The sequence below is a fragment of the Terrapene carolina genome, unplaced genomic scaffold (assembly GCF_002925995.2).
Source record: "Terrapene carolina triunguis isolate 2854851 unplaced genomic scaffold, T_m_triunguis-2.0 Scaffold236, whole genome shotgun sequence".
NCBI lineage: Eukaryota > Metazoa > Chordata > Testudines > Emydidae > Terrapene > Terrapene triunguis.
Window position 1 is genome coordinate 11,753,230 of NW_020664587.1, and position 26,644 is coordinate 11,779,873.

The 26,644-nt window shown below is 47.5% G+C and overlaps 1 protein-coding gene across 1 annotated transcript in view; it reads right to left on the reverse strand.

Moving 5' to 3' along the window:
* The window catches only part of MACF1 (microtubule actin crosslinking factor 1), a 232,691-nt gene that overhangs the window by 89,229 nt on the left and 116,818 nt on the right, over window positions 1-26,644 (reverse strand). Inside the window, exons 30-49 of the mRNA XM_029912665.1 lie at window positions 26,494-26,577; window positions 26,133-26,240; window positions 25,392-25,490; window positions 23,635-23,787; window positions 23,293-23,381; window positions 22,065-22,200; window positions 13,109-18,472; window positions 12,471-12,620; window positions 11,553-11,768; window positions 11,284-11,433; window positions 9,846-10,073; window positions 8,153-8,302; window positions 7,816-8,049; window positions 6,929-7,156; window positions 5,524-6,045; window positions 4,729-4,905; window positions 4,386-4,509; window positions 3,422-3,630; window positions 2,606-2,923; window positions 1,735-1,901 (exon numbers count right to left, since the gene is read on the reverse strand). Coding sequence (XP_029768525.1) covers window positions 1,735-1,901; window positions 2,606-2,923; window positions 3,422-3,630; window positions 4,386-4,509; window positions 4,729-4,905; window positions 5,524-6,045; window positions 6,929-7,156; window positions 7,816-8,049; window positions 8,153-8,302; window positions 9,846-10,073; window positions 11,284-11,433; window positions 11,553-11,768; window positions 12,471-12,620; window positions 13,109-18,472; window positions 22,065-22,200; window positions 23,293-23,381; window positions 23,635-23,787; window positions 25,392-25,490; window positions 26,133-26,240; window positions 26,494-26,577 — 8,906 coding nt within the window. The remainder of the gene's footprint in view (window positions 1-1,734; window positions 1,902-2,605; window positions 2,924-3,421; window positions 3,631-4,385; window positions 4,510-4,728; window positions 4,906-5,523; window positions 6,046-6,928; window positions 7,157-7,815; window positions 8,050-8,152; window positions 8,303-9,845; window positions 10,074-11,283; window positions 11,434-11,552; window positions 11,769-12,470; window positions 12,621-13,108; window positions 18,473-22,064; window positions 22,201-23,292; window positions 23,382-23,634; window positions 23,788-25,391; window positions 25,491-26,132; window positions 26,241-26,493; window positions 26,578-26,644) is intronic.

A 26,644-nucleotide genomic window follows, 5' to 3' on the forward strand; every position in this document is an offset into this window, starting at 1 on the left:
ATTTGTTTTCCCCACACTCCCTTGTTTCTGGTTGAATCTCTATTCTTTCTTAACTAAACCTACTTCTTTCTTAATGTCAGCGCTCACAAGTGCTGTGTGTTATACAGGAGCGGTGGTTTAAGGTAAAACTAGCAAACTGGAGTCCTTTGGGAGCAGAGGCTCTGGGATTTTTGTGAGTAGCCAGTGTTGGGGCTGGGAGTCACAGGGGAACAGTTCAAAGGGACTCGAGGAGCACCTTTTGGTAAGCTGCAAGGTAAAGACAGGGAGCTAACAGCCAGCGGCCAAGTCTACCTCTCACTACAGCCAGGGGGTAACAAGGTGACCCTCATTCCTGGGTACCCCGAGAACCACCACATGCTTCCTTTAATATTTCTCTTCCACTGTTGTGCCGTCACCATTGGGATGTTGCATGCTAATGAATGGAAGGGCAGATAATCCCTGTGGTCAAATATGCCACATGATCATGACTGGGAGAGGAGGCTGAGGAGAGAGACACTATTAATCTGTGGCCCACCTCATGACTTCCTGGCATGGCGAAGTAGAGCTGTCAGGGAAGTGGGGCTCATTGCTCTTGACCTTGTAACAATCACTTCCTGCCCCTCTCCTCCGAGAACAGCTCGCACTCAGGGACAGCAGGGAAGCTCGACAGGTCTAGGGTACGTCTACATGGCAATCACGGGGCGTGATTGCAGCTCGTAGAGACAGACCTGAGCTAGCGCGGGTACTAGAGCAGTGAAGTCACGGCAGCATGGGCTGTATAAGCCCACTTGGAACCCTGCGTAATTACTCGGGCAGCTAGCCTGCACGGCCGCGGCTTCACTGCTCCCGATCTTGAGCTAGTGACATTCATAGCTCAGGTATGTTTACACAAGTGCAATCGGACTCCCCCCGGCTGCAGTGAAGACAGACCGTACCCCTGCCTCGCCACGTCACTAGGAGCAACGCGTGGCAGGATTTCTGTGGGAGGCGGTTACAACAGCACGCACTTGCAGTAGCTCCGTATGTGCAGTGCTGCGTAACCCATGAAATCCGTTGCCTTCTTCGCTGCCCTTACGGCAGTTCTGAAATCACGGTGGAACTTGAAGACAGGAGACGGCCTCACACTTTAGAAGACAGCTGAGGTTCCTGGGCGTTCTGCTTTCTGTCAGGCACCATCCGAATGGAAGTGAGGCTTATAACATCGGGTAGCAGTTTATTTCCCCCATCTCGCCGCTCTCCATCATGAGCCCTCTTTACCATAACCCTGTTTTAAATGCTGCCCGTTCTCTGGAGACAAACCCTGCATTGTCACAACACCCCCCCTTTACCCCCCGAGCTAGAAAGATGCTCCTTCTGCAGCTATTATCTGTCGCTCCTTCGCTGGCCAATGAACCTCTGCCACAATACAGGGATCTGCTCCTCGGGGGGAGCAGGAGTGGGTTTGATTCGTGGCAGCCCCTGCATGCTGAGAAAGCACGAGGCAGAGGCTCTTGCAGCACACACATTTTCACAACGCCTCCGGCCGTGCTTTTTTAAAATGTCAGTGAGAGATGACGGCATTAAGTTGTGCGGTGTAGGAGGACAGCAGAGGTAGAAGTTAACGTATGGTCCCCAAAGCAAAAACGAACCTTAGGAGGCTCTCTCCCAATTGCTAAGTAACTTCCATCATCGGTGGGAAGCACATCCTCCAATTTTGAAGAGCTGTCTCCACAATCCAGCCCCTGAAGGATTGGAACCGGTGATCTCAGGCCTTACCTCTCCTTTGCTGCCTTCTGCAGCTGCACAAAATCCTGTTTTAGGCTGTGAACCTTCTCTTGGTGCTGAGAGGAGCCTACTGGGAACCCAAAGGAGCTCAGCTCTGTGGTCAGACCCTCTAAAGTATCCAGGTCCTCTTGGTGCTGCCTCATTTCTAAATTCAGCTCCTGGCAGGACAAACAAGAGCGGGGATGAAGCTCCCGTGTTTGTTCAAACAGGAGAAATGAACGGACACAGCCCTTGATACTGACTCTGGCACGTAGCGCCCTCTACAGGGAAATAAGATGAATTATCCCTGAATCAGACCAACTTCTAAAACTCCCACACATCAGAATTGGCTACGGGGAGAATCTAGGGCAGATACTGTTCCCAGCTAACAGGAACCCTGGTGTCTCCATGAAACCACGATGATTTTGTCCCATCCAGTGCAATGGACCCAGCCCTACTCCCTAAACCACTGTCCTAGGGTAGCGATTCCACTCAGACACCCAGGCATTTCGCAGTATTGACGGATGGGATTTTTAGCCATTGAGGTCTAGCTATATTTGCACTGGGTCTAATCAAACTGGTCCGAGTTCACTGCCCCCAGCCAGCTGGACTGGGCAGAATTGTCTTTCTAGTCTAGCACTGCTGCTAGACTGTTCACACACGGCAGTGAAACAGCAGTGAGCTGCAAAGCCCCCATCTCCTTCCCTTTCTCCAATGGCTGAGCAAACAGCTACTGTAACTGCAGGTCCCAATGGCCTAGGATGAAGGCAGGGGGTTATTTACTCTGCACAAATCCCTCCACTTTGCCTGCAAAGGGCTCCTGACAAAAGCCTCATAGTCTGGGCCTCCTTCCTTTTTTAGGCACAAAAACCCCGCTTCTCACCTGGATCTGCTGGGAGAAGTGAGCGATGTCACGATCCGGCTGGTTTCCAGAAGCCAGCATGCGAGCTCTGCTCTCCGTGAACTGCTGCAGCTTCTCAGAGAGGTGCTCATACTGCTCCACCTTCGGGAGGAGGCCCTTCAGCACGTTCTCCTTCTCCTGCTGCTGCCGGCACAGCTTGTTGAAATGCTCGGTCACCTCGGCCAACTTGCCCTGCAGGGCTGAGGCTGTGGCACTGTCGGCCGTTTCCATGAATCGAGTCACCATTTCTCGGGTGGCTTCTAGGCTGCTCTTCTGCCTGGCGATGTCCTGCTTCAACTTCTGTTGTTAGAACACACCCCGAGAAAAGCAAAGTGGCATGAGTTGGCTGGGGTGCCCTTTGGAACTAGAAATCTTAAAGCAAATGACATTTCTAGACAACCAGAAACAGTCACGTGGATTATTTTCACCCCCAGTCCTCCCTCTGCCTTCCTTCCCCACTGTGTCTGACGTTGGCATTTTCCCTGCCTCTGCTCATGCTTAACTGTCAGTCTATCCTCATCCACTGCTTCTGGACAGGGATTTCCTCTCAAGGCTATGTTAACGTAATTGAGGAGGCAGGTAAACAGTTTTAGTGGCTCTATTTCCTAGTTCAGCGAATTCAGGTAAAGGAGGGATTTAATGCTCCCTTTTTAAATGGGTTTACTGACTTGAACATTCAATACAATTAGCGCACAGAATGTTTTAAGATGTCTGCACAGTTCAGAGGTTGGCAAGAGACAGAGGAACGGTCTACCAAATGCAGGCTCTTTAGGAAAGGCAGTTAAGTGAACATCTCACAGTGTTCGTGGCGAGCGACTCCTGGACGGAGAGAGACGAGAGGGAAGCCAGCTGCTCTCCTTCCAGGCTCTTCTCAATCTCAGCCATCGACTGCAGAAGATTCTCCAGTCCTTCTTGAACGCTCTGGGATTGAGCGATGGACTTCTGCAGCAGATCCGAGCGCTCTGCCATCTGACCAGAAAGGCTCTGAAAATGGCTCACGATGGAATCTGGGGAATTCAGCACAGGATAAAATAAATGACCAATAGGGCTGAGTGATTGTCACCTCTGGGATTATCTCCAACACAAATAACTAGCCAAATCACCCAGAGGGGCTGGAGCTGCGAAGGTTCCATTACCGAACTCTTTAGAGAGAACAGGAAAAACCTCACCCGGGAAACAAGAGAGAAACTGACCCAAGCTCCATCTATTCCAGTGTCCTGTCGGCGACAGTGGCCCATACCAGATGCTACACAGGAATGTGTAAGAACCCTGCAGTAGCAGAGGTGGGGTAATCTGCTCCCACTCTAGAGTTAAGACACGTGGGTACAGGCTAACCAGAAACACACATGAAAGCACAGAAACATGGTCACCCAGTAGGACTGTGATAAGACCATTTCAGTGGGGTCTACTGTATTGTCTCGACATTAAAAACAGCAGGTCTCTTTTCACTACTTCAGGCAGAAGCTGCCTGCTCCTCAAGATGTTCCTTCTCCATCGTTGTCTCAACATAAGCAGAAGTGGGGATCCTCCAAAGGAAACAGACAGTCTCAGGTGGTGTTTTGGGAAGTTGGTTAACTGCCCTATTGGCACGTGTGTGAGCACACAAGGGTTGTAGACAAGTTGCTATTACTGCAGTAGCTCCTCTACTTTGATCTCGTGTTCTCCTGCACTCGTCTGACTTGGGGACTTGAGTCCCCCTTTTTAACTGTGGTCGGTCTTCACACTCGCACATGCTCATGGACACGGCTGCTTTGCCCAGTACCTGTGGTTTCCTGAATGCGTCGGCGATCAGGGGCTGGCTCTCCTTCTATCTCCAGCAGGGAACGTGCTGCTTTCTGCAGCTTCTCCACGGGCACCTGATGCTCAGCAAGATCTCCCTGTAGATGCTGCTCCAACACAAGACAAGACCACTAACATCAGCAATAATATACACCAAAGAGACTACGACACACTGGTGAACTGGTCTAGCAGGTTCCATCCTTCATTTAACAGCCCTCAAGTAACCCATATGACAGGAGATCGAAATCAGGATTTTTAGGGTGAGATGTCTGGCCCACGAGGGATGTACACTCAGCCTGGAGAAAGACAGTCTGAAGGTCCCTTACCTTGGCATTGGTGAGCTGCTTCTGCAGCACCGCTGGGTCAGAGGAAACTGTCTCAGAGAGGACTTTTGCTACGGCTGCTTCACTCTCCTGCAGCCACGACCTGAGAGTTTCTGCCACTTCCTGGAATTGCTGGTAGCGATCCAGCAAGGCATTCAGATGGGAACCAAGCTTCGCACACTACACAGGGAAATAAAATCCAAGACAAGGATATGAACAATCACGGTCCTTGGCCTGCTCCTCCATGCCCCCTTTATTTGAAGAAAGTGGGGGAGAATTCACCGAGGGCTTGTCTACACCGCAAGTTATCACATGGCAGGCACAGGTGTGAATGTACAGAGCGCTCGCCTGCCATACGTGAATTCGCTACGTGGATGCTACAATTGTGCAGTAAAGGTTCCAGGTTCGAAGGGGAATATGTCAAAGTGCACTAGAGAACTTTCAGCGCATCACAGCGAGTTAGCACACCGCAAGCTAGTGTGCTGTAGATTCCCTCCCCGGCCTGCCACGCACCAACTTGCCAAAGCCCTGAGGAAGAACTCAATTTTAGCATATGGGTGGAAGAACCATATAACACAGTCCCTGCCCTCTTCGGAGCTCCCACCTTTAAGATGTTCGAACAGTGTAAGTGTTCCTGATGTAGGAAGGTGGAGAGCAGTCAGAGAGACGGTAACAGGGCAGATTTGACAGGTAAATTCCCAGTTACCTGCAGTACCAGCTCCCACCATCTCCACAGCGCCTCACAGAGGAAACGCCATAAAAGCTTTATCCTATGGAGCTGGAAAGTGTTTCCTGTACCTTCGAGTGGAGAGCAGTGTATCTTTTTGTTGCATCATCCAGTTTGCTCTTGACTAAGTTTCCCGTGGCTAACGGCTCAGGCCCTTCTTCCTTGGCCACTCTCTCTGCGTCCAGCACCTTCTGTCCTGACATGGTAACAAACCGCAAATCCCCCTTGTGGGAGATCACATCTTCCGAGAAGCTTCCCTGTCGGAGAAGCATTGGTCTCAGCGATTCAGGGTCGCTGTCCCCTTTGTGCATCCGCTCCAGCTCCTGCTCCGCCTGCTCTAGCCAGGCCTCAAACTCCCCGTGATCCCGCAGAAATTTCTGCAGCTCATCCCGCAGCGCCTGCACTTGCTTCAGCTGTTTCTCCGACTGCGACAGGTTGGCTGCGTATTGCTCCTTCAGCTCTGCCAGCCTTCCCTGAAGCCTCTGCCTCTCCTCCGGTGCTAGGTTGTGGCCCTGTTTGTCCAGGAAGGCCTGTGCTGTCTGTGTAGCTAGAATGACATCTTGCTGTTGGGAGAGCAGCTCCTGATGGCGTGCCTGAAACACACACACAACAAACATGCTGCCTTGTGACCAATCTAATGTCTCTAAGGACTTATCTACCTGGGGGAAAAGCCCTCAGTAGCTGGTGTGAACTAGCGACTCCACACTAACGCCCAGTGTGGACACAGAGAATGCCTCTGGGCACTTGGTTGTATGCAGAGCAGCTGCAGCCGTGTCGGTCCCAGGATACTGGAGAGACAAGGTGGGTGAGGTAACACCTTTTACTGGACTCAAGCTTGTCTCTCTCCCTGACAGAAGTCGGTCCAACAAAAGAGGTTACTCACCCACCTTGTCTTTGTGCACATGAGCTTACTGCACTTTGGAAGCGTGCTAAGCTAAACTGCCTGGGGGCATTCAGAGTGCGCAGGAAGAGTGTTCACGTGGGGAGTGGGTGTGGAGTCAGGAGTGCACTTTACATTTACTACTAGCTCACTATGCACTAACTTCCCCATGCAGACAAGCCCTTAGCACCAGAACTACTGACAGATCTCTCTTCACTGTGCTGGCAAACAGCTAACCCCTCCCCGTGTGTTACCCTGACTGCATCATCTTGCGACCCTGAATGTAAAGTACTCTGCATTACTGATCATACCACTAATAAATTTACAGCTGAGGCAGACGAAAAACACGCCTCTCTCCACTTTCACATCTCCATGTCCTCCCGTCGGCTGTGCCAGGAGGATCCCACAAGTTCAAGGGTCTCCCCTTCTAGAGCACCAGAGCAATGCTGCCCGGTTACACTGGAACACAACTGCATGGCAAGGCGAACACATCCATGCATTCAGCGCCACTTCCTGGTGGCAGGGTCACCGTGTTTGGCAGCACTAAGATCTAACGTAATATCGGCCAGGTAGGTCAGACATGGCGGCATTCTAACCTTCAGCCTCTCATACTGTCGATCAAGGTTCTCTTCCACTCTGTCCACTTCCACTAAGTGACCGTCCAGAATGTCCTGGGCGCTTTTCCCCTCGAGCGCTCCCGGACCTTGTTCCATTGGGCGAGCTTTGTGCTCAGAGAGCGCCCCCGTCTGTTCTAATGATGTCACCCAATTTAGAAGCGACTCAATCTTACTCCTGTTCTCCTCCAATTCTTTGGCAGCTTTCACCTGAAAAACAACAAATATTCCGGATGAGGAGGGCTGTTCTTTTTGTATTTGTATAAGCTGCTGTATCAGGAGAGGGAGAATCCTGGCATCTGATTGATTTTGTGATTCTCAGCCCAGCACAACACACAGTCCATAGTCTTACTCACCAACACACGCCCCAAACTGGGCTTCTGATACAGAGCGAGTGTACAAGTAGTGTGTGTGCACATGGGTGCACACATCCAAGTGGTTCCTTGAGGTACACCCCTGTGGCTTATCTGTGGAGGTTGAGACACTGTTGGATTTTCAGAGGCATCAACTTACTTCAAAAGACTGCCCTGGAAGTTTATTACCAATTCCTGACATCAGAGCAAGGCTTCTTTACTCTGCCCTGGGCTGCTTTATATTACTATGATTATTGTATTAGTATTATAAATACCTAGCACTTCTAATCCATAGCACTCAACGTGCTTTACAGGGGGGAGTCAATACCATCATTTTACAGATGGGGAAACCGAGGCACAGAGTGGAGACACGACTTACTTGAGGTCACCAAGCAAACAGTTGCAGAGCCAGGAACAGACCCCAGGTTTCCCCAACTCCCAGTCTAGTGGCATACCCACTAGGCCATGCTGCCCCCCCATTAAAAGTCCCCCCTCCATCCGTTCTTCATGTGTTACCTTTTCTGTCTCCTGTTGCACTGCAGCAGTCACTGCACTCTCCAGTTCTTTCTGGGCCACTTCAGTCCGCTCCTGCAGAGACTGGAACTGCTCCTTTGCGAGGCGGAGTTTCTCTTGCAGGGCTGCCAGCTCCCCGGGGTTCATCTTGGCCCTGTTGGCCTCTAAGAACTCTTCGGTTGCTTTCAAGACACCCGCGAAAGAGGCGGCCCGGTTCTGAATGTTCCTCTGCAGGTCCTACGAGCATTATGGAAGAATGGTACAACTTTTCTGTGCCATCTGGGCAGCTGGCACCTCTTTTGCCCCCTTCTTGCCCCCCACAAACTATCCTAGCACTGACCTTAACGTCACTTTGCCTCTGCTGCAGCATAGGTAGGTCCCCTTCATCGGCTGCTCTTTGCTGATCTGTCAGCGTGTTCTCCACCTGGCCTAGCCAGGTGCAGAGCTCCTCCAGCTTCCGACTGCGCATTGCTTGCTGCTCCTGGAGAGTCTGTGTTGAGGGGAAGAGAAGAAAGGAGGCAGTTTAATACACATCATTCATCCAATGCCAGCACGTCTCTGAAAAGCAAGGCAGAAGAGTTACAGTCTGAGCACCTGACAGGATAGGAGGCAGCACAGAAAACACCTTTTGACGCCCCCTGCTCTCAGACAGTCAGACAGGCTGCATGAATGTGTATCAGAGCCCAACACTATTTGAAGGAAGGGATCTCTTTAAATACACATTTTTCTATAATTCAAGCTGTCTTCTCTTCTCTCCTCCTTAGATGGGAGACCATGTCACAAGTGTTTAATAATTTCATAGGGGGCAACAATCAAAACAGAGCCCTCCTTGGTACAATTAACCAAAAGTTGCTCTGGCTTTGCCCTTTCTCTCAACCTCCAGAAATTTAAAATATACCAGAAACCCGCGTAATGCCATCTCTAGAAAGGCTGGCCATGCATAACAAGATGGCATCATGCAGCGCTGCAGCATTGACTGACCCGAGTCAGGTTTATTTTTGACACCAGGGTTGGCGGGAGAGCCTAGGGGAGACAAAGTGTTTCTGTCGCTGATCCAATTCCTAGGTTTTGCCACTAGTGCACAATACAGAAGCGCCTATTTGAGCAATTGAGCATGATGTGTGACCCTGACAGTCCTCACAAAAAACTTCTCTTTGCCAGAAGAGAAAAAAAAAAAAGTTTCTTCTGATGCTGTAGCAACTAAACATACAAACTTGTGCAAAATGCTGCGGTCATTTCTTTCACTCTTTAAGATAAACAACAGAAGCAATTCAAAAGAGCGCTCTTAAGAGCTCTTCGGCTGCAAAGCGAGATCTTCCTGGGTTAGGATGGGTGCACACTGAATCTGAAAAAGCAAAGCAAACTGGTTAATACACACAAAGAGATGGCACAGGCAGAGTGTTATTGAGAGCAACTGTTAATAAAAACATCACAGTATTAATAGTGTCTGGAGTGAAAAGGTCCATGCGGTTACGTGGGCTGCAGGAATACAGCAGAGAACCAGGAGCTTGTGTGCCTGGCTGCTGTGTGCAGCGACATTTACATATTATTCAAAGGGCTGTTCTCGTGTGTCTACAGACCATTAACTGTGCAAGGAAAATGAGAAACTACCAACACTGGTTATCATTCGGGTTGAACAGCGCTAGTTTGTGCAGTTATTTTCTGATGTGGGCCTTATAGGAACTAGGGTGAGTCCACTAAACCAATGCATGTGTGATCTCAGCTAGACTCAGGCAGGTTTCCAGAGCTGAAAGCCAAAGGGACTGACCAGCTGTGCCCTCTAGAGTCCTCAAGAACTTGGTTATTTTGAATATTTCCAGAGGGAAGGCAGAAACGCACTCCCTTGAAAGATGGGATGGGTAGGGTAATAGAAAGGAGCAACGGAGTCTTTTGAAGAAACTCCTGCTGTGCCATGAATCGTGACAAAGGCACGCACCCAAAACCGGAACACAGAACAGCAAGTGTTTCACTGCATGTTCTTAAGGTTGAAAACATCTCAGTTAACAAAACACAACCGGTCTCACGACCTTCACCTCATCAGTCTGCTCCACTTGCCGGAGACAGACCTGCAGGACCTCCACCTGAGCTGCCACCCGCTCAGAAAGGTCCCGGAAAGACTTCTGCAGTTCATTGAGCAGTCTCAGCAGCTGCCTGCTCTGTTGGGGGGTCAAGTCCTGGGCGTGCTCAGAGATAAAGAACTGAATGTCGAAAGCCGTTGCATCGAGCTCAGATTTGGTGTGAGCAAGGGGCTGTTTCAACTCCTGAACATAAGAGAGAAAAAGCTAGTCAGTAAAGTGACTCTTGTCTGTGTGCACTTTCCTAAGCTGCTGGCTTTGGACAAGATCCATGGGCAAAGAGAATCCTACAGCTCAGAAGCAGAGAGATTCCAGACAGATCTCCATCAAGAGAACAAGATATTTCAGGCAACCAAGTAGACACTAAGAGCTTGTCTATATGAACACTTAGTTCATGGCAAGCTGGGGTGTAAAACTACCCTGCACTAGCCTGCTGCACACAAAGTGTCCACGTGCCAAGCCCTAGATGTTCTGTAGTGTGCTTTAATCTACTCCTGTTCCAAAGCAGCTTAGATCAAAGCGCACAGGCAATTTTTAGCACGCGGCAGGAGGGTCCACACAGACACTTAGTGCGTGGCAGGCTAGTGCGAGGTAGATGTACACCCCAGCTTCCCACCAAGTAAGTGTTTGTACAGAGAAGCCCTAACAGAAGCACGTACAACAGCACATGAGTAACACAGCGTGTGGGAAGCACTGTTTTCCCAAGTCTCCTCCTTTCTCTTCATACCAGATCTCCCAACGGCGTTGAAAAAAACCATCCTGTCATTGGCATCCTAGTCACAGACCCAGTTTCTCTCAGTGTGTGCGGTGCAGCGCTGGACATGTACCCAGATTCAGAAGCGACTGTTTATAGTCTATATGCCAATCGCGCCTCCAGCTTCCTCGTTCTGCAGATCATGGTGGAGCAGCAAAAACCTCTCCTGGAGCTACCTCTTCTTCCAACACCTTTCCCTCTGCCCCGCACTGCTGGGGTCTCAAAAGCATAGCTCTGTGACCCATGAGGACAGTCTCCACTGCCCAGTCTGAGCACCACTCCCAAGAGACTGTGGCGCTCTGTAACGGCTCCAGGTCGCGCTCTGGAGGAGATCGCGACTTATTTTTGTATTTATTTCCCTATGGTCTTTGAAGGGCTGAGCAGCAATAGGACGTTTTACTTGTTGCTGAGACAAAACAGGAAAAAAAAACCTTGGCTCTTTTCACCCCGGCGTGGCATTATTACTCATGCCCCCAAGAGCACAAGGACTAAAAAACCGGCTAGAATATTGGCATCTCCTTGCACAATAATCGACAAAGGGAAAGCCACAAAGAATCGAGAAAGGCTGGATTAAAAGCACCCCCCTTCCCTGGAGGAGGCCACAATTTTATCTGTCAGGATTAGGGGTGTTGCTATGGCTACCTTATAGTGTTGGAGGCAGCAATTCAAGCTGTTCCCGTCAGTTGCATTGTGGTAGTCACTGCTGTCCAGAGATAATGCGGTATCGCAGACCCAATTCTGCAGCTCTTCCAGTTTCCCCTCAAGCCTTTTATGCTGTGTTAAGACTTTAGCCTTAAAACGAAAAGTACACTAATTAAAACCAGGAAACTAATGAAGGAATGAATGCAGAGATCCCTCAGTATAGGGCTGAGGCAGCATAGGGAGGACAAAAGTCTGTTTGTGAGTTGTACCTTTTCAGTTTCTGCAGCACTGCGCAGGTTTAGCAGCCAGGCCTCCAAGGCATCACTCACTGAGCTAAAGGACTTCTGGAGGTTCTTGGCATCTTTCTCCAAGGCTTTCAGCAATTGTTCAGGGACTTCTTGGGGCTGGTTGGCCACAATCCACTTCACAGATTTCAGCTCCTGATTCACTGGAGAGGACAGATCCTTCAGTTCCACATCCAGGACCTGAGGCAAGACAGTATCATTAAGTCCAAGACACAGTGATTTCATACTCTCACTGCCAGCATCCCCAGGGTACGCCTACACTGCAAAAAAGACAACGACTCACAGCACTGAGTCTCAGACCCTGGGTCAACTGACTCATGCTGCGGGGACTAAAAATAGCAGTGTAGACGTTTGGGCTCAGGCTGGAGCGAGGTGGGAGGGTCTCAGAGCCCGGCTCCAGCCTAGCCCAAATATCTACATTGCCTGAGCCAACTGACCCAGGCTTTGGGACTCCATGCCGTGGGTTTTTCTTTGCGGTGTAGACATAGCCTCAGTAACACAAAGGCTGGAAGAAACTGGATTCAAACAATATGTGTATCTGCTATAATGATTCATTACCATCCACCAATTCATCCAACTGTTCTCATCTGGCCAGGTTACAATAATTCATTCCAGACAGCAAACCTAACTGTGAATTAAATGAATGTATTGGCTAAGCACGGACGAAGACCTGAGCCAGAAAGAAAGTTGGAGAGACAGACGCTCTGTGTTTGCATTTCAATATCTTTTAGATCCCAGACTAAAGTTCCTCATTGTGCTCACAAGAGACAGTGAGCAGCTGCTAACGCCCAGTGACCCTGTGCATAAACCACCCTAAAAGAACTAACCCAGAGAGCAGAGCATTGAAGCTGGACTAATTTTAGTACAGTGGCCCCTCCTGACCTCAGCCTGATGCAGCAGGTTTTGTAGCGCTTCTAACTTCAGCTCTGCAGGTTGAACCTGTTTAATTTTCATCTCAATATCTCGGAGCACGGACAGATAAGACACCAGCTTCTCATCATGTTCCAGACACAGCTGTTTGCTGAACACAGTCTGCGGAGTCGAAAGACAAAACATACTTCAGATTTTGATAGAAAAGTAAAACAGAATGAGATATTTTAAAGGAATTTTAGTGTTTTCTCTCTTAGCAATTTTCCACATTAGGGACTGCTCACTTGCTAATCTTATCTACAAGATTTACTACGGAGAAATAAAACGTATACTCTTTTTCCAACAAAACTTAAAAATAGCAACAAATCTGCAGTGTTATCATCAAACTGCTAAACAATGGGCTTATGTATCTGTCATTTATAAGTAATGTTCTCATAAAATATAACTGAGGTTCAAATGTTTCCCCTAATACATCACAGTTTCATTTGCCAAGTAAATTTCAGTTACTATCTTCTGGGGCTGCAACTCCCAATAGGTGCCCTACATTCACTACATTTATCCTTCTTGCTGTCAACTTTGTCCAAAATCATGCACATTTATATCAAATATACATAATAAATACCAGGAATTTAAAAAAAAAAAACATTTACCTTGGCTGGTTTTGTAGATTCTCTTGAAGGTTCTTGCCATCTCTCCCTGTCTGCCATAGTTAAGCGTGATTCTTGATCACCGATGCTGTCCTCTCTGGTTATTTCCTGGGGTGCCTTTCCTTCTGATTTGAAGGTTGTAGAGGACCCTGCTTCATCCATGGTGAACTCTGTGGTTGTTTCTTTCAGAGTCTGTTTCTCTAGTTCAGGGATTACAGAAGATTCTAGATCACCTGTGGATTCCTCTCTGGTAATTAACTCTGGTGTTTTTTTCTCTGCGATACATACTGTGGGGGATACCAGATCTCTGGTTTCCTCTTTGGTGATTGCTTGGGGTATCTTTTCCTCTGATTTCTCTGTTACAGAGGTGGCCTCGCCATTTCTGACCTCCTCTCCGATTGTCTCCTGGAGTGCATCTCTCTTTGGGGCAATGCTGAACTGCTGATCATTTTTGATATTCTCTTTCAGGCCCAATGCAGTCGCTTCCTTTTCTCTTTCAGGAACCTGTTTCTCACTAATCTCTGTTTGCTTTTGTTCAGCCAGACTGCTCAGCAATCCACCAGCTGTTTTCTTGGTGGTGGTTTCACACACTGATTCCTGAATACTTGAGATCAATTCCTCCTTGATCCTTCTCATCAAAGTTTCTTTGGAATCTGGGATAGGAAGGAACTGTTTTTCCTTGGAAGATTTCCCTAGTTTAGTGGTTTCTCCTGGGATACTGATCTGCTTTGGATTCTTTATCTCAGTTTTCTTCTTTCCCATGGGTTTTAGATCGGTCTCGCTCAACATTTCTGGAGCACCAAGACTTCTGATCTCAAGAATTTTTGCCTCTGGTCTCTGTGGTGTAGTTTCAGTATGCTTCCCTGTTATTTCATCTACAGGTTTGTCTTCAATACACTTATCACCAATTGCAAGCTTGAAGGGTTCCTTAGCATTTATGCAGACTATTTCTTCCTCTCCTTGATCCACAGAAACTGATTCTTTTGATGCTGCCTCTACTGCTTTTGACCCCTCCATTCTCTCATCTAAGCTTCTCTGACCTACTTCAGAAGCCACAGCTGTAGCTTCTGTCTTTCCCAGAACCCCATCATTACTGAAAAAGGCTCTCTCTCTTCCTTCTTTGTCCCCAACACTTTGATGCATCATTTCACCAGCAAATGATTGCTCTCTCCCGGCCTCCAGTCTCTCTCTTTCCTCTTCTGTTTCCTCAGCTACTTCTACTCTCTCCCTCAAGTCATCTTTCCAGGGTTCCTGTGATCTGCTTTTCCTAATCGCTTTTTTCTGGGTCTTAAATGCTGCATCTGGAGATACAGGCATTGTGGCTGATACTAAGGGAGGTTTAGGGGACAATACAGCCTCTCCTAAGAGTTGACCCACTACACCGTCCTCTGAAGTTTCAAGAGGAAGTGATTTCAGCACCTCTTCTTTCATTATACTCATTGTCTTATGTGATCGGTCAGAATCAGCATCTGCAGCATCTCCACTGTAGCCCATTGCTTCGCGTCTAGCTTTGTGTTCATCGTCACCAGTCATCTCCGTGGCAGGACTATCCATGGCCATGTTTTCCTCTTTGGGTGCTGCATTGTGCAGTTGCTGCCGGGTGTGGCGTTTATATTCTCTCCACTCTTCAGGATCAGATGTGTCATTGAGTATCCAAATGCCTTCCGGCACAGCCACTAATCCTCTTTCAACAGCTTCCTTCAAAGTCACTCTTTCCCCACTGTTAGTGTCAACAATCCCTCCAGCCATCATCTGGTTCGATGCGATGATTCTCACCATTTCTTCATCCACCACGTCCTGTTCCAAAGCAGACCTCAGAGACAGTCTTTTGCCCGTGGCACCATCCACAATGCCACCAGTGTCTGCTTGAGCTTGCAGTACTCTCAAGGTGGGCAACAGGTCTACTTCCCCCAGCTTCACAGCCTGCGCACACGTCAGAGCGTCCCCTGTCACCTTGTCCTTGATTGCTCGGAAGGGAACGAGCTCCAGATACCTTTGTCCAGATTCAATGTCAATTTTACATTTCTTTATAAATTCTGAATAGGGAATGATCATACAGCTCTCAGGATCTACAATTCCATGTTTCATTTCGGAAGACAACACTACCTTTTCCATAACTGTCTCAGATAACAATCCTTCCTTTACAGCTTTAGACAAAGCCAGCCTCTGGCCAGAAACAGGGTCAATAATGCTTCCACTCAAAGCCTGTATTTCTTGGACTTCACCATGAAAGTCCAAGTTAATTAGCCCTAATGACACTGCTTTGGGTAAGGATACAAGTTCCTTTCTTTCTGGATGAACATACTGGTGCAGACACACATTTTCAGACTTTATGAGTTCTTTGCACAAGTCTTGATCAATCAATCTATGTTTCATTGCATTATTTACTGAAAGTCTCATTCCAGACATGTGGTGAATAATTCCTCCGTCTGCTATCTGTTTGGTCAAGAGTTGGAGGGCTTTCCCCTTATCGAGAAGCCCTTTTTCAACCGACTGGACAATAGTTAAAGGTTCTTTAGTTTTAGGATCCATAATTCCATTTGTTTCAGCCTGTAATCCAATGAGCTTCTGTCTAGTTTCATCTTCAGCATCTTTTCCTTTAGAAGCTTTCTCTAACTTTACAAGTTCCTCTTGACTGGCGGGCTCGACCAAGCCAAGATTTGAAGCCAAAGTGACTGATATTTTTTTGCCTCGTTTCAAGTCAACAATTCCTCCAGTAACTACTTGTCCTTCTAAAATTCTCAATGCTGTTTCCTTATCCAGTAGGCCAACCTCAGCCGCATCCTTGACAGAGTAGACAATATTACTACATGGGTCGAGAACACCACTTATAGCTTTATCAGATGTGAGTACCTTGTGCAGAAGTTTCTCATCCATCAGACCTTCACTAATGACTTCTTCGGTCGTTAACGATTCGCATGTGTGAGAGTCAAAGAAGCCATTGAACATTTTCATTTTTTCCATCAGTTTAACAGCTGTGTGGCTGGACACTACACCACAAGCTACGGCTTCATTCAGAAGAAGATTCTTGCCCGTCTGCTCATGGTATATACCCTCACCTTGGAGTTGCGCCACCAGCATTGTTAAAGTGCAGTCTTCTCCCAGTTCCATGGAATGTTTGGGTAGCATAGAAGTTTCACTAATACTGAAATCAACTGATAAATCTTCCACATCCCTTTCTTCTACTTCCAATACTCTTGCACTTTCAGTTTTTTCTGTTTCTCTTTCTTCCATTTGCTCCTCATCTCCAGTTTTAAGAGGCACGATTTCTTCTCTTTTCACTGATCTGTTCTTAGCTTTTTCCTTATTAAACAAATTCTTATCCGTAATAGCTTGTCGCTCTACTTCAGATTCCACCCTTCTCGGAGTTTTCTCTTGCATGATTTGTGGTTTCTCTGTATTCTCTGATTCATCCATAGATATGTAGGTTTCTTTTCTCACACCATCTCTTACCATTTCAGGTGCTCTATCTTTGACTTTGTCTATTAAAAGTTTAGCAGCACTGGAATCTATCCCCATCTCCATCAGCATTTCCTCTGCTTCTCTGGGCTTTATCTCAAAGCTGATTCTAAGGGGGTCATTAACAGATTCTTGCCTAGACAATTCTATTTGATTTCCATTCCTGGTTATAGTCAGCCTTTGTTCTCTTGCCGATTCAGCATCAATTTCACTCTGAATGGAGGCTCGCTTTGCAGAAATCTCTTCCTGTTCCTTCAGATTCAGAGTTTTTTCTTTATCCTTTGATGGAAAACTTCCAATTTGTATCACTGGATTTTTGTCATCTCGAGAAGTATTTTCTGGCACTTCTTTCTCTTCTTCCAAAGCGGTAAATTGAAACTCAAGTTGCTTCAAAGCCAAATCATTACAGGGCTCCCTTTCAGTACTTGCACTCTCCCAGTCTTCTATCTCCTCAAGAACTTCCAAACCTTTGTAACCATCCTTGTGAACGTCCAACAGGTGAGTACTCGATCCATTTTCTTGAGCTTGTATAACGGCTTTAGTGAGATCATTTAACTCCCCATCTACGAGGAGCAGCTTGTGGCCATTGTGCAAGTTGATATAGCTGTGGGTCATCAAATGGAATATCAGCCTATCATCATCACTCCTTAGTAGAGGGTGACTTTGGTCTTCATGACTCCTTCCTGCAGAGCCCATGCTCAGTGTGCTTCTGGCTGCAGAGCCTGCCAGCTGCATACTGGGCATCACATCAGGTATGACGGTAGATTTTAGCTTCTTGGCAACATCTCTCTCCAAGATGCCATGCTCTACTGCTTTCTTCCAGGTCAAGACCTCTGTGGTTTCTGGTATGAAGACAGCCTTGATGAGTTGCCTGTTACTAAGAATCTTATGAGCCAATTCAGTGGACAGGATGCCCTGCTCTAGGGCATCTGCAACTGGGAGGATCTCGCCTGACTCAGGCCACAACAGCCCCATAAAGGACCAAAGGGATTCCAGGATCACCAGCGCAATCCTCGAGGCCACTAAATCTCTCTTTACTGCTTCATCTATTGTCAGTCTCTCTCCCGTGACAGTATCTATAATGCCACCTGTCTGAAGTTGTCGGATCAAGAGTGCACACGCCATATCCTGGTCAATCAAATTATGTCTCACTGCCTCGTCCACAGTCAGTCTGTGCCCTGTTCTGGGGTCTACAATGCCGCCAGCAAAAAGCTGGGCTTCCAACAGCCGCACAGTGACTTGCCTATCTATTAGCCCCTCCTGGACAGCACGGAAGATGCTCACTTTCCTCCCGGATTTCAGGCTCACCATCCCACCTGCCAGCTGCTTGACGGGCAGCAATCTCAGGCCAGTCTCTTGGTGAATGATACATCGCTGCATTAGCTCGGTCAGGCTGATTTTCTTGGCTGTGTTGGGGTCAATCAAATTCCGGCAAGATCTCAGGCGAGATGCCAGTTTTGAGTGAAGCTGAGTAGTTATGAGGCCTTCTTGAACGGCCTTTTCCAAGCTGATCCGGCCCTGACTTGAAGGGTCTATAAAACCCCCTGTAACAAGGTGAACTTCTAAAATCTTCAGTCCAACTTCCTCACTGATCTTTCCCTCTTCTATTGCAGAAACAGTGGGCAGAAACCGTTTTCCTTCAAAGCTCATTTGACGTATCAGAAGAAGGGTATCCTGCAGCTCTTGCAGCACCTGGAGAGTCCTGGGATCTATGATGTTTCTTGCCAGGCCTTCCGCCAAAGAGAGCTTCTCGTTGGTCTCAGGAACGACTAGGCCAGACATGATAACCTGAGCCTCCAGCAGTACAAGGCCTGTGTCTTGGTCTATGAGACCTTTCTGCATGGCGCCCAAGATAGGGAATATTTCCACTGTGCCCAAGTCTATCACTCCCGCAACTGTGTCACATCCCTAAAAATGGAGAGAGAAAATAAAAATCAAATCAGAACCACAGAGGCTGCTAAAAGCAAACCATCATTTCGAGTAACTACAGCACATCAAGTCCAGGGATGTCTCAGTTTCCAGGAGAAGGGGGGGAAAAAACCCAAAAAACCTAAAAAGACTAGAGAGCAGAGCCCAACAGGTATGACATGCAACTCCGAGTGCATCTGAGCGAGACGCTCGTGTAAACAACTCTATTTTCTAACTTGCATGTTGTTTTAGAGATCATCTAGTCTCCCGTGTGGCAGCACTGAGACATTTCTGACACCCATCATTACAATAACGCAGCAAAGCGGCAAGCAGCAAAACCCAAGGTTTATAATGTCCCACTGAACGACCAACAGAGAGAGAGAGAGACACACATTTAGACAGACATGCATTTTAGCCTTTCAACATTTCGATGCAAAAGGGGACGGACAATATGAACCCCATTTTGTGCTCCCTAAGAGGCAAAAGGACAAAAGAAAAAGCACCCTCAGTGATTCAGAAATCTCCCACTGGTGTAGTTGCTCCCACAGTGCCTGCCATGCAGATCTGCAGTGCCAGCCACCAACAGGAAAGAGGGAACCCCGTGGCAGATACCAGCTCACCAGCAACAGCAGACCAGCCATGCACCAAAGGGCAGGGAAGTCGCCTCTGCCCATGCAAGTAGGCTCCAGTGCAGCGTTCTCTGGCACCGCCGCCACAACTTCCCTCCCTGGAGTATTTCAGAAGTGACCAACTCTCCAGCAGCTAAGGCCAGGCCTCGGGAAGAACAGAGCTCTAGACTACACTAGGTGCCAGGGTGGAACGCCACATGATCAGGACTGAGGCTCCGAAAATAGCACCCGCCTGAAGTATTTCTGGGAGGTCTTTTTCTCGGTGTTATTAGCGCAAGCAGGGGAATGCTCAGGAGGGAAAGACGACGAAATGGGAATGAGCATCTCCTATAGTACGTACACCAGCGCTGCTGGTTCCTACACTCCCGGTGCTCAGGTACGAGAGCCTGGGATACTGGAAGATACCCCAGAGGGAATCCCACGCAGAGGGGAAATACGGGAACCTGGATTTCGTGACTACTACAATCAATTCCGTTCAAGATGCTCAAACGTCTCTATTTGCAAATGTGTCACGAGAACGGTCCACAGGACGTGGCAGCTTGGCTCTGGCGCCCACAAACACCCCACTTCCAGCGAGTTGGTCTGGATTTACCCTCACGCTCTTTTTTACAGGGTGGATGGGGGGGAACTAGAAGGCTGGCATAACCCAGCATGCACGTTCCATACTGAACAAGCCACAGAAAGACAGAGGAAGAGAGAGGGGACATAAAAGGCTTTTACTTACCAGAGTTGCAGGGTGTGCCCGGAGCAGTTAAAGACAGAGCCTTATGGAGCAGCTCAGCCGTATCACACACACAGTGTAAAGCTTGGTGTTAGCGTCCAGCATGCGACTGTTTTGTTTTTGCAAAAAAAGAACCCCCCACGCAGGTCGTCCTCTTTTCGCTTTGTGTGTGGGGGGGTGCGTTTAAAATTCCGGAGGGTTAGTTAAACTTGTAAGCAAGGATGTCAGTTAATCGTAACAATACTTGACATGAAACACAAACTGTACAGGGACACATCATGCTCAAAATAGCGCGAGCTGCAGTTTTGCGTTGGTTTCCTCTTTTTAATTTGATACCCTGGCACTGAGTCTCGGATGTTTCCAGCCAGCAAATGTTAACACTTCTCCATGTGCTCCCTTCTACAATGAAGCAACCGTACCATGACGCGATGATAGCCCCAAAGCTACTCCCTCATACGGGCCAAGTGTCAATAATAGAAACCCTAAAGTAGCCTCTTATAAAGAATTCTAATCCCATCCCACGCTGCTCTCCGTGCTAATCTCGGTTAGCCGGGAGGCCACAAATCTGGGGGCCTGTCATAATTAGGAAGCAAAATACACCCCTTTCTGCAAAACAGAAATGTAAAAGGAAACTGACACCCCCAAAATATTTTCATGCTGTATAAATAAAACACAGCAAACTGTAGGGAAGACTTTTGCATGAAAGCATTTTCCTTTTTGTGGGAGGAGCAGGGAAAGGAAAGAATGGGCATCCCACACGCTTTGGACCTGCAGGGCCATTTTTAGCTTCTTTTCTGGCAGCAGTGAGGTAGGTGGCATTAATGACATGACAATTTAACTGGGGAGATTGCTACTTCTAAGCTCGGAGTTGTTGCTGTAATGTCAGCATGAGCTTTCTGCTGCTAGCAAAGTGTGATAAAATGACCTGCACTAAAAAAAAAAAAAAAGGGAATCACTGGACCGAGACATCTGAACCAGGATAGAAATACGTCTCTTTCGATAGAAATAGGTATGCTTTATTTTTGTGCATACAGCACTGAAAGTGTGGGAGTTCAGATTTCCCATAAACTCAGTGGCCTTGCCATCCTTTTCTCTTGATCTGCTGGACTGGGATTTCACTCCCTGACCCAATTTCAGTTTTGGCTATCATCAAATCATGTCCAACTTGGCCAGTGCTTCAAAATACAGGGAGCTAGCAAGCAAACACACAGATATATCCATTGGACACATATATATACATTTACATACACATACAGGTATATCCATGAATGACTGAAGACAGCTAACACCAATAACAGAGGTGATAGGAAGGAACGTCAAACCCTTCCCACCTAGCGCATGAGTGTAACATGAAACGGAGATTGACAAGAACATTATCGGATGCAAATGGGAGATGGACAGGGGTCCAGCTACTCAGTCAGTGAAGGTCTCTCAGATTAGCTGAGGGTCTATCAAGGTGATGATGCAGGGCTGCATTCCACACAGAGAGGAACTCAATTTCCTACTATTCAAGGCAAGTCTATTTCTCACTAGTGCATTCCACAATTTATGCATGGAGGTGTGAAAAGGTTGCCCATACACCAGTCTCTATGCAGCCGAGCTTCTGGCAAGAGATGCAATCAAAATGTCCTTGCAGGCAGTGCTTTATGTGAGCCAGGACTGAGCCCCGGCACCTCTAGGCTTGGTAGTTCAGAGCCCCGGCACCTCTGGCGCTTGCTGCATCAGTTATGAATGTAAAAAAAACTGCTAGAGACCCGGCACCTAATTGCTTGAGCCTTGGCACCTCTCATTACAAATTTGGCACCGCTTGCAGGTCTCACCCAGGTTCTACATGACTGTGGTCTCTCTATTTTGAAAAACTGAAAGGACACCCCATGGCCATTCTGTCTCCTTATTAGATCAGATGTCCACCTCCCTTCTTTCCCATTACAAGATTAAGTCAACTCTGTAGCATGGGGAGCAGCCCTGATTAACAACACTGCAGAGGAGAACCATCCCCTAACAACCTGGAATAGAATACGAAAACCTCTTCTACTTGGCCTCCAATGACCAACTCAGCCCGGACCCCTGAGTGCAGTGTATGGGAAAGCATGGAAGAGTGGCGGATCACGTGAGATTAAGGACAAAGCAAACAGGCTGTGAATGGCTGGTGGTCATGAGACACGCAACCAAGCAAAGCCTCTTTCACGCTTTGAGGAAAGGTAACTCAGATCTATGCGATAGACGGGATGGGAAAAGGTACCTTGTGCTCCGTCTCCTGGGCCAGATGGCTCTGAAGCTGTTGGAGCTGTTCCGCAGAGTCGCTGCAGAGCTGATGGTAAGTCTCCTTTAGAGCACTGAGTTGGGTGGAAATTTGTTCCTTCTCCTGGTCAGAAAGCCTGCAAGATGGGACAGGAAATCTCTTCATGGAGTCTAAGAAAGTGATATGCAGCTCCATGTATTTCAGATTTTCTTCTCCGGACACAAAATGGCAAGCGCACAATGGAATCCCCGCCTCACACTGCTCATGCCTCAACTGAAGGGTTAAGTGCATTGTCATGCCAGTCACCCTACGCTGAGCACAGTGACCAAATCAGGAATGAAACTATGCAAAATAGCCGAGGTCGTTAATTACCAGGATGGGGTGAAACAGTCGCAACAAAAGTAACTGGTTTTGCATTCCATTTCCAATTCACAAAAATGGTTCCATTTTGGGGAAAAAGTGAAAGTATGTCGGTTTCCTATACAAATGGGCCTATTTTCATTCACACGGTCCAATTTTCAAGCTAAAATCAACTAAATTATCAAAGCTCCTAAATTCTGTTCTGACTGAGATGCATTTGTATATTTAAACACACAAGATTTGGATTTTCATGCTTCGGGGCAAAACTGGTCATTTTAGCCAAAAGCAAAGTTTCTGGGTTGTAAAATCGCCTGGAACGAAACTGGGAATCTCTATTGGGGCGAATTTTTGGACAAAGCTTGCCATTTTCACCTACACCACGGTCACCTGGATTCAAAGAATACCTGCCCACCAATGGAATCTCATCAGCGTGGTCGAGTAATCTGGCCATTAGAATAATTTGAGGTTAATTTTCTTTGTATTTATCATCACCTTCTCTTCTGACAAAGAGGTGTACTACCCTTTCTCAATCTCCTCTCTCTTAGGGTACGTCTATACTTACCTCCGGGTTCGGCGGTAAGCAATCGATCTTCTGGGATCGATTTATTGCGTCTTGTCTAGACGCGATAAATCGATCCCGGAAGTGCTCGCCGTCGACGCCGGTACTCCTGCTCCGCGAGAGGAGTACGCGGAGTCGACAGAGGAGCCTGCCTGCCGCGTGTGGACCCACGGTAAGTACCTTGTAGTTCGAACTAAGATACTTCGACTTCAGCTACGTTATTCACGTAGCTGAAGTTGCGTAGCTTAGTTCGAACTGGGGGGTTAGTGTGGACCAGCCCTTATTCACCACTACTTGTACTGTACTCACTTGTGGCTATGTTTTGCAAGGAAGATCTGTGCAGTTTTGATGGCCTCTGAGACCTGCTCTTTCCTTGCAGCCAGCTCCTCACTTAGAGCCTGTTGAGAACAAGAGGAAAGCTAAATTCCAGGCTGGAAAGAAGGGAAGCAATTCCCCTGAGGTTACAGCACATGCTCAGTGTTACACAGGAGGCATCAAGGTTGCTTTCCTTCAGTGGTTTTGGAAAGCTCAGTTAGAACGAGCAGGACAATGTAGTTTTAGTATGTATAACAGCAGTATGAAAATGACTAGGTACAGGTACCATGCATATATCAGAGAGAGAGAGGGAGGGACACAGGCCTCCTGATTTACCTGCTGCTCCGAGATGGATTTCTCAATGTCTCTCAGCTCTTTGCTCTTGAGTGGACCAGTCCTGACTTGCGTGCTCTGTTTCAAACCAGAGACCCAGCCCAAGAGTTCTTTCACCTTGTCCACATGCTCCTGCTTCTCTTCCTCGACTGCTTTCTACGCATGGGGGAGACAGGAACACATCCCGCATTAATGTACTGAGGGGCCCAGAATTACTGCAGCCAGAACCCAGCACCAATCAGACATAGAGCCGTTCGGTGGAAGGAACTGAAATATGCTCTAACCAGGAAATGGGAAAGGGGTCTGAAGCAGAGGAAGAATCACTGGCAGAAACTGACGACTGGGCCTGGGAGTTCTGAATGTGCTAATTATGAATTTAGAATCACAGAATCATAGGGCTGGAGGGGACCTCAAGGGGTCTTCTAGTCCGGTCCCCTGCACTCATGGCAGGATAAGTATTATCTAGATCATCCCTAACAAGTGTTTGTTTAACCTGCTCTTAAAAATCCCCAATGATGGAGATTCCACAACCTCCCTAGGCAATTTATTCCAGTGCTTAACCACCCTGACAGTTAAGACGTTTTTCCTAATGTCCAACCTATACCGCCCTTGCTTCAATTTAAGCCCATTGCTTCTTGTCCTATCCTCAGAGGTTAAGAAGAACAATTCTTCTCCCTCCTCCTTTAACAACCTTTTATGTACTTGAAAACTGTTCTCATGTCCCCCCTCAGTCTTCTCTGCTCCAGACTAAACAAACCCATTTTTTCAATCTTCCCTCACAGGCAATTTTCTAGACCTTGAATCATTTTTGTTGCTCTTCTCTGGACTTTCTCCAATTTGTCCACATCTTTCCTGAAATGTGGTGCCCAGAACTGGACACAATACTCCAGGGAGGCCTAATCAGCGCGGACCAGAGCGGAAGAATTACTTCTCGTGTCTTGCTTACAATGCTCCTGCTAATACATCCCAGAATGATGTTTGCTTTTTTTTTTTTTTTTTTACACCGGTGTCTCATTTTCACTCACCTTTAGCTTATGATCCACTATCACACCCAGATCCCTTTCTGTAGTACTCCTTCCTAGGCAATCATTTCCCAGTTTGTACTCCACTGATTGTTCCTTCCTAAGCATTTGTCCTTATAGAATTTCATCCTATTTTCTTCAGACCATTTCTCCAGTTTGTCCAGATCATTTTGAATTTTAATCTGATCCTCCAAAGCACCTGCAACCCCTCCCAGCTTGGTATCGTCTGCAAACTTTATAAGTGTACTCTGTATGCCATTATCTAAATCATTGATGAAGATACTGAACAGAACTGGACTCAGAAGCGATGCCTGTGGGACCCCATTTGTTATGCCCTTCCAACTTGACTGTGAACCACTGATAAGTACTCTCTGGGAATGGTTTTCCAACCAGTTATGCACCCACTGTATGGTAGCTCCATCAAGGTTGTATTTTCCTAGTTTGTTTATGAGACGGTCAGGCGAGACAGTACCAAAAGCCTTTCTAAAGTCAAGATATATCACATCTACTGCTTCCTGCCCTCCCCCCAATCCACAAGGCTTGTTACCCTGTCACAGAAAGCTATTAGGTTGGTTTGCCATGATTTGTTCTTGACAAATCCATGCTGACAGTTACTTATCACCTTATTGTCTTCTAAATGTTTGCAAATTGATTGTTTCATTATTTGCTTCATTATCTTTCCGGGTACTGAAATGAAGCAGACTGGTCTGTAATTCCCTGGCTATAAAATATCCTTACTTCCTCTTCTTCCAGCCGCCGGAGAGCATCACTGATGTACTTTACGTGCTGTGTGGTTAACGTTACCAACGCCGTATAGCGAGTCCGTAGATCCATGAACTAAAAACAAAAAACAAAAAAAACAAACCACCATGTGTCAGTCGGAACTCTGGCTGACACAACCACAGTACTTTACAGGGTGAGAAATGGATACAGCACCTCTCATTCGGAAAGATCCCCAAGCACTTCACAGACTAGATACGTTACAGCACCACTGAAATGCAGCAACTCTGAGATGGAGGGTGGCAGCCACCTGACGCACGGCATGCTGCACAACAGTGGGGAGGGAGGGGAAGTTTTGGTCGAGGACACTGGGGCAAACCTTCTACTCTTATAAAAAGACCATGGGATCTTTAATATCCACATGGAGCAGACAGGACCTTGGTTTTTAAAGGTCTCATCCAAAAGATCCACACACAGTATACTGCATGGTACTCTGTTTATTTACCTTGGAAGGATGAAGGGCTGAGTCGACCCTGTTGGGATTTGAACCTGTGGTTCCAAGGAGTCTAGGTATTTCATACCTGATGCTTAGAGCACTAAGCCATCCTCTCTGGCTAATAAAAAAAACAGTGAGGGTGGAAATTTTTATGTAAGAGTTCAGCAGAAAGGAGCTATTTTCACAGACAGGCCGCTCGTCTGTCTTCTAGGAGCAAAGGAACCTCTCCCATGCAAGGCCAGGCAGGCAGGCAGGCTGCTTACCTCTTGGGTGATAGCATCCGAGGAGGAAAGCATGCGTCTGCGTTTCACGGGAGATTTCTGCTGGGATTCCACGAACGCCCTGTATGTCATGAGCTGCAGCTCATAGTCCTGGAAATAAAAGAAGGCGGGGTGTGTGTGGGGGGAAGGATTTTGAATTGTTACCTATTTATTCTAAGCTTGGCATTTTCAGGTCTCTTAGCAGCTAATTCCCGCTCTCCACACATAGAGCCAGAACCACCAAAGCCAACAACAGAGGAGTTTTGCCTCTCTCCTGGCTTAGGAGAACGGAAGATGCAGGCAAGGCTTGTGCAGTTGACACCGAGCCCTGTGTTCGCCTCGGATTTAAGAATCGTGTCATTACCTTGACAGCAGCAGAGTATTGCTGTGAGAATTTCTGACACTGGTCCAGCTTGGCTTGATTTCTGTCGATTACCACAACCAAAGCCTTTGACAAAAAACAAAAGAAAAAAAGTTTTCCCCCTGCCTTTTAAATGAAATTTTCCTCTTATTTC